The following is an 8059-nucleotide window of genomic DNA, read 5'->3' on the forward strand; positions in this document are numbered from 1 at the left end:
AAATCGTAAATTTTGGTAAAAGTCATTCGATTTAAAAAAAGTTCATTGTTTTGTAAAAAAGTTCAGTGGATTTGGAAAAAATAGTTCATCAATTTTGCAAAAAGTTCATAAAGTTCAAAAAAAGTTCATTAATTTTGAAAAAAGTTCATCGTTTCTGAAAAAAGTTGAAATTTTTTAAAAAGAGTTCATCGATTTTAAAAGCAAATTGCAAAAATCTAGAAAACTACACACATTGTAAAAAAAGTAAAAAGAAACAGGAAAAGGACAAAAAATAAAAGGGAAAAAGAAAAAAAAAACAAAACCATTCCAAGAAAGAGAAAAACGAGAAAACCGGTCGCAATCTGGAGAAAGAATAGGAGAAAAATGAATAAGTTGTCACATGTGGTGGGTTGTCCCAAGTGGTTGCTGTGTTGCTAGTCTTCACGGAAAAAGAGAAGGAAAGCAACTGGCCCGTTAGCAAAATGCTCAACGCCAAATTGGGTTTGCCCACAAACTGACCACGGACACCCAAAATAAAAAAAAAAGGGAGGAAGAGACAAAGGAAATGGATAAGCTCACAAGGTAATGTGTTTTCCCTCTCACTTGTTTTATTCTCTCCCAAGCCTTCATGTGCGATCCAAGCAAATGAACAAAAACGTCCACGTACAAACAGATGCATAAGCCCACAGCAAAAGAGAAAAAGACCATACACAAAAAACTCGCAAGTAGGACAGGTAATGCGTTTTCTCTCTCACTTGTTTTAGTCTCTCCCAAGCCTTAGTGTGCGATCCAAGCAAATGAACAAAAGCATCCACGCACGAATAGATGCATAAGCCCACAACAAGAGAGAAAAAGACCATACACAAAAAACTCACGAGTAGAACGAAGGGTCCTCCTATATGCCGCTCTTTGGGGCAAACAGCCGCAGTTTCGCATAGGCGGGTCTACCGGTCGAGCTACTGAAGGTTATTGAACGTAGAGCAGCGTAAAGCATTAAGAACCAACATCCAGAACAAATCCGACATACTTTTAGAATTTTGAACGCAATTTTTTCTGAAAAAAAACCCTGAGTGTTTTATGAAACACAAACACTTTTCAATTTTGTAAACAAATTTTTAAAATTGAAACATTTTGAAAAACAGGAAAAATTTCTGAATTTCTAAACAAATTTGGAAAGTAGGAACATTTTCTGAAATTCACGAACATATTTTAATTTGTGAACAAATTTCGAAGCATGAACATTTTCTGAAAAATTGAACAAATTTGGAAAACATTATTTTTTTAAAAATCCCAAACATTTTTTAATTTCCGAACAAAATTTAAAAATGTGAAAGCTTTCTGAATTTGTGAATGAATCTGGAAAACAGGAGCATTTTACTAATTTTGTGAACAATTTTCGTAAATGGGAACAATTTTTAATTCCTAAGCCATTTGTAATTCGTGAACAAAATTTTAAAATGCGAACAAATTTTGAAAACAAGAATATGTTTTTGGAACCGAACATTTCTTAGTTTGCGAGTAAAATTTTAAAAGGCAAACACGTTTTGAAATTCAGAACATTTTCTGAAATAAGTGAACAATTTTTGAAATTGTAAACTTTTATGAAATTTCTGAATAAAAAAAATGAAGACAAGAACATTTTCAATTTCGTTCTTTTTTTTTTAAAAGATAAAAAAGTAAAAAAGCAAAAAAACAAGAAGAAGAAAAATAAAAAGTTAGAAACGAAAAAGAAAGAGATAAGAGAAAAAATGAAAAAGGAAAAGAAAATATGAAAAAAAATATAAAAGGTAAAATCGGTTCAGGAACCTTCTAGAAGGTTCCCAAAACCTAAGAAAACCCGGCTATGAACATCATTGAAGTTTCCCAAAACCGGTATGGGTGAAACGCTAAACAGGCCGATCCAAGCCCGCCCGCTGGGTCGATAGATTTTGCGTAGTCCCAACCGTTTGCCGTAGAGAGCGGCAAATAGGGTATCCACAGAACGAAAACAGCTGAGACCACATGAGCTGAGGACAAAAGGCTAAAAAAAGAAAAAAAAAAAGGCCCAAACCCTGACGCATGGCCAACAAGAACTACGACAGAATGAAAGGACATGCTTACATTTAACTACATCTACGAAGGAGCACATAATGGACGGGCACGGGATGTGGCCAGCGACGGGAATCATGTGCTCGCACGGAAAACAAAGCCACAATGGATCGAATGGTGAAAGACTTAGTTGTGAGGTAAGTATTTCACATCTAGATGTGAAATAGGAATTCTGTAACAAAGAGCCCCCTCAAACAGGAAATAGAAGAAAAGAGAGATGCAAAGTCTTTAGAATGCAACAACAACCCAGAAGGAAAAACAAAAGAGGGGCATTATAAAAACTAAAAACTAAGATCGAAGCGGCCCTAGGCGAACGCAGCTCCAGGCATTTAATTTATCGCCAGCTTGTGTGCATCACACACTTGATTTTTATCTAAGATACGATCAATCGAGCTAGCCTTGTTATCAAAGACCCTGTTGTTACACGCTCATTCCAGATTGCCCAGGCTAGTAAAACAGCCACGCTCTCTTTAACTTCTTTCTCTGAGCCGATGGCACATTCGTCCTAGCCGTTGCCTAGACTGTTAGAATATCTGGCTGGAGTATAAAGGTTTCTCTCTGGAGATTTCCAGATTTCTTTATGGAAGCTCCCTTAGCGTTTCCTCCTAGGCGACTCCATTGTCTGGAGCATAAGTTGGAGCATTAGGCATCTGTCTCCAGATTTCTTTATCAAAGCTGCCTTGCGTTTCCTCCTAGGCGGCTCAATTGTCTCCTTCACTTTGGAGGACCTGCGCTCTTGTGAGACCTGTTTATCGTTTTGCTGGCAGGTAACCTTCACCAATAAGCCATAGCCAACAACAAAAGAGTACAGAAGGAATGTAGCAAAACCAATTTTTCTTCCCGACCAACCAACCAAAACACCGCCTTGTCTCTACGTGATGTGCATGTGCGTACAGGCCAACATGATGGCTCCAAGCTCGTCGACCCATATTTCAGGGCACACGCTTCTGCTGCTTAGCTAGCTCCCATATTTCAAGACCTATCTATCAGGGAAGCTGGACCAAATGAAACATCTCTGAGATTGAAACCCAGAGCTAGCTAGCTTCAATAGCGGTTTGCTCGATCGAGTGGTTGATGGTGTTAGATGCATCGGTGCCGGTGTAGTTGGGACACAGCAATCTCTCATGTGCTCACGCATGGGGACGCTAAACTGCGCTGTTGACATGAGCTCCGGCACGAAGCAGCTACAGCACCAGCCAGCAGCGCCGACTTCACCCACCGCCTCCTTCTCGGAGTCCAACATCGTCGCCTCGTCAGCGGACCCCGACGCCATCGACGCCCTAGCGGGCCTGCAAGCGCTGAGGTTCGATGGAGACATCGACGGCGAGATCCAGTCGCCTGACCTCGCCATGTGGGAGTCGCTCTTCGCCGACCAGATCGGCGCCGGCGCCGCCTCAGGCGCCGACTTCTTGATGTCCTCCCCAAGGAGGGACTTCAGCCCTCTGAGGGACTTCATGGCGTCTTCTCCCAAGAGGGACTACATGGTGTCTTCTCCCAAGAGGGACTACATGATGTCTTCACCCAAGCGGGACTACATGGTGTCCTCCCCTAAGAGAGAGATGGTGTCCTCCCCGAGGAGAACCTTCTCCAACCTCTACAACAACAGCACCAGCCAACAGAGCTACATGCATGGCACCTTGCACGGCATGGACACGGGAAGCCCCAGCAATCTCGCCGGCTACGGCAAGGGGAAGTCGTCGCAGAGCCCGCTCCACAAGGGATTCGTCAACAACGCCCACAGCAACAGCAGCAAGAGCAACCTCTCGTGCTCCTCGTCCTACGTTAATAACAGCGAGAATCTTGCTCTGCCATCCTTGAACTCCTCCTTCCTGGAGGAAGGCTACCTGGCGTACCAGCTGCCGCCGGAGAAGGATGCCGGCGGCTCCTCCTCTGCCGGCACCAGTGCTACGCAGCTGCCGACGCTCTCCGAGTGCCTGGCGATGCCGGAGCCGGTGTACGGAACCAGGGACGAGGCGGCGGTCGGCAGAGGGATTCCGGTGGGAGGCTTGCAGCCTGATCACCTCTACTACGCCAGCCAGTTCGGAGCTGCAGATGGCTTGCCGTTGCAGCACCAAATGGCAAAGCCTGACCAGTGGGCAGATTCTTCCTCCTTGCACAGCATGCTGGGGTCAGTAATACAGTCAGATCAGGTTGAGCAGGTAATTAAAAGTACCAGTCATGCATCAATTTTTATTTTTATTTTTTTGTGACGGCAGCCATGAAGCATCAATTTACACGGATTGTTTACGTAGACTTGAGAAATTAGATTGCGGTTATCCACTGTTTTTTTACTCCATCTTCTTTGGTAGTCTTTGAATTTGGCACGCAGGCTGTCACAATTGGCCAAATGGTCGCAGTCCATGCATTCCGTACGTGGGGGTGGTGTGGTTAAATTAGATCGTCAGACTGAGACCGTTGTTTTAACCCAACTTGCCAAAAGCATGCCATAATTAATGTTTTTGTTAAAAGGTCCTTTATATTGAATCAAATGCCGCATCGAGGGATCCATACAAACACAATGTGTGCACACTTGACACCTGCATAATTAGGATGCACGCAACTTAAAATCCGACGCACTCACACAAAGTAACATGCCGGCAAAGAGCAATTGAGGGAGTAATATGTTAATGGACGCTTGCAATCAAGTTTTAGAGAGCTAACCTCTCTTACCATCTGATACGAGGGAATTGAGCGGCATCCCGAGTGGAAGAAGGAAGATGATAGGGCGGAAGGGGGAGTAAGAAGGAGAAGGGGAAGAGTCAGAGGAAGGGTGAGGAGCTGAACCACTCATCTCAGGAAAATCGGTAGGGATGGGTAATTAGTAGCCTAACGGGCTTCAAGGAAACGCTAAATTGTGGTTCGACAAACTCCTGAGTTCTTGACTTGCCTTGGCCAAAGGCGATGGTGAATTTGAGAGAGAGAGAGAGAGAGATTTGTCTCCTTTTTTTTGTAGAACCCCCATGATGCGCCGCCGTCCTTTTCTGTTCCTTGTTGAACCCTAGTCCATGAATTTGAGGGCCTCATTCTTAAGGGTGGGCGTTAAATCTCTATCTAATATGGTAGGAGTTAGCGCGAGGAAGAGGCGCATGAGATATAATAAGAGTGCACGGGAGGAAGAAGGTTGTGGTCATGACCTAGGGTTCAACTATATTTTTCCATAAAATAGGGGGGTCTAATGAAAAACTCACATTTTGTTGAAAGATTATGCATTGAAAATCTGCATAGTTTCTCATCTTTCAGAATATTTTATTGATTCCACTTTGCAAGATTTTAAAGAGGAAGAAATCGACAAGTCATATATTACTCCTGATGAAAATTTGCAATTCAGCATTTTCAGCAAATACTAGTGATGATCTTTTCGAGAATTACAACGAAGTTCTACATATGCCTAGTAAAAATTTACAAAGCATGTTTCACATAGAGTACACTACACATACGTGACGCCATATGAATGATTTGAGCATGCAAGAAGAGATCTCGAAATAAAATCTATTTTCTGGCCATGCAAATCCGGAATACTCAGTGGTCGCCACTCACAATTCAGATTCCATGCATGCAGGAGCAGGACAGCGGTCTTCAGCTGGTGCACCTGCTGCTGGCGTGCGCCGACTTCGTGTCCAAGGGCGACCAGCCCTCCGCCCTCCGCCACCTCCACCTCCTCCGCCGCGTCGCCTCGCCGCTCGGCGACTCCATGCAGCGTGTCGCCTCCTACTTCGCCGACGCGCTCGCCACTCGCCTCTCGGTCTCCTCCGGCACCGCCATCTCCCCGCGCGGCGCGGGCGCCCCCTATCCCTTCCCGCCGTCGCCAGATACCCTAAAGATTTACCAGATCCTCTATCAGGCATGCCCTTACATCAAGTTCGCTCACTTCACGGCCAACCAGGCCATCTTCGAGGCCTTCCACGGCGAGGACCGCGTCCACGTCGTCGACCTCGACATCCTCCAGGGCTACCAGTGGCCGGCTTTCCTTCAGGCACTCGCGGCGCGGCCGGGTGGCCCGCCGACGCTAAGGCTGACGGGGGTGGGCCACCCGGCCACGGCTGTACGGGAGACCGGGCGGCACCTTGCCTCCCTCGCCGCATCGCTGCGCGTGCCGTTCGAGTTCCATGCCGCCGTGGCGGACAAGCTGGAGAGGCTGCGCCCTGCCGCTCTGCAGCGCCGCGTTGGGGAGGCGCTGGCCGTGAACGCGGTGAACCGCATGCACCGCGTCCCCGGCGCTCATCTCGGCCCGCTGCTGTCTATGATCCGTGACCAGGCTCCCAAGATCATGACCCTCGTGGAGCAGGAAGCTGGCCATAACGGCCCATACTTCTTGGGCAGGTACGCGCCAAATTAAACTCATCCTCGTTTTCAATTTTCTTTTGCTTTTACTACCTCTGTCCTAAAATATAAAAACTTTTTTAACACTATGCTATTGTAAAAAACGTTCTTATATTTTGGGACGGAGGGAGTATTTTTTTTCAAAAAGAGGATAACCCATCATATGATGTTTGCTCTTAACTAATGTGGTGTTAATTATTACTGTGGTAAGTAATCGGTGGAAACATGTGACAGACCAACATAGTACATATATAGATGAATCTAATTTGATAGCGATGTTAAATTTGAAGGACAAAATTCATCCATTCTAAAAAAAAGGAGACAAAATTCATTGCTGAATTTGTATACAGGTTCCTGGAGGCACTGCACTACTACTCGGCCATCTTCGACTCGTTGGACGCGACATTTCCGGCAGACTCAGCGCCACGGATGAAGGTCGAGCAATGCCTCCTGGCTCCTGAGATTCGCAATGTGGTGGCGTGCGAGGGCGCCGAGCGGGTGGCACGGCACGAGCGGCTAGACCGGTGGCGCCGCATCATGGAGGACCGTGGATTTGAGGCCGTGCCGCTAAGCCCAGCGGCCGTCGGCCAGAGCCAGGTCCTCCTAGGACTTTACGGCGCCGGTGACGGGTACCGGCTCAATGAGGACAAAGGGTGCCTCCTCCTCGGCTGGCAGGATCGTGCCATCATCGGCGCATCAGCGTGGCGGTGCTGATCAAAGGATCCGTCGCGGGCTGGACAAGATGGAAAAGAATTCCTATGTGTGTGGGTGTGTTTATTTTCTTGGTTGGTTGACTAGCCGAATTTCCGGCAACTCACTGTAACAAGTTTGTATTGGAGACGAACTTGGATTTGTGGTGCTTATAGTTGAATCTTGCTATATGCGAATGTATCTAGATTTGCTCCTGTTTTCAGCCAACATTTTTGAATGGCAGATAACTAGAACATCAGAAAAATTCTGGTTCAGATAAAACTTCACGCAGACGACACAAATTTGGTGAAACTGCATTTCTGAGTTTGAATTTTCTTTGACTGGTGAAATATGTAAATTTCAAACTGAGAACGATTAAGGCACATTCGTCTGATTCTCCGTTTGTTGTTGCCAGCAGTCGAGTCCATGTTGTTTGCGTTGTGTTTTACTTGGGCTGTCATCGTGTATTGTTCACTGTGAATTTCACTAAGGTTCTCTGCAAGGTCGACTCCACGAAACACACAACATCCGTCGCCTCTTCTCCCAAGAAAAAAGGCTAGGGTTTCCGCCTAAGGGGATCTCCCGTAACTGGTCCCGCTCGCCTCGAGGTGCTTTTTGGCACCGATGAGGGGAGGGAGACCCCGGTATGGGTTGTCTATGTAGTCTTTGGTCACTCTAGCTTTATTTAGGGTTAAGTCTAAGTGTCTGGGTGACGTAGGTGAGGCAATGTCGCCATCGATGGCGAGGAATAATACTTTCCTGTCATGTCTTCGTCCGGATATGTTGCTTGCACTAGTAAAAAAAGGGCCTATTGTCCCGGTTGGTAAGGGCCTTTTGTCCCGGTTTTTGAACCGGGATTAAAGGGTTGTTACTAATGCCCTAACCCTTTAGTCCCGGTTCTTACATGAACCGGGACAGATGGGCCTCCACGTGGCCGGTGCGGCGAGCCCAGGCAGGAGGGCCTTTGGTCCCGGTTGGTGGC

The 8059-nt window shown here is 46.4% G+C and overlaps 1 protein-coding gene across 1 annotated transcript; it reads left to right on the top strand.

Annotated features, from left to right (window-relative positions):
- Positions 1-3203: 3203 nt before the first annotated feature.
- Positions 3204-7101, top strand: LOC109763982 (GRAS family protein RAM1-like). Its single transcript, XM_020322859.2, has 3 exons — positions 3204-4226; positions 5627-6387; positions 6738-7101. The coding sequence occupies exons 1-3, from the start codon at positions 3204-3206 to the stop codon at positions 7099-7101; spliced, it is 2148 nt and encodes a 715-aa protein (XP_020178448.2).
- Positions 7102-8059: the final 958 nt, after the last annotated feature.

This window comes from Aegilops tauschii, chromosome 2, assembly GCF_002575655.3.
Source record: "Aegilops tauschii subsp. strangulata cultivar AL8/78 chromosome 2, Aet v6.0, whole genome shotgun sequence".
NCBI classification, from domain to species: Eukaryota; Viridiplantae; Streptophyta; class Magnoliopsida; order Poales; family Poaceae; genus Aegilops; species Aegilops tauschii.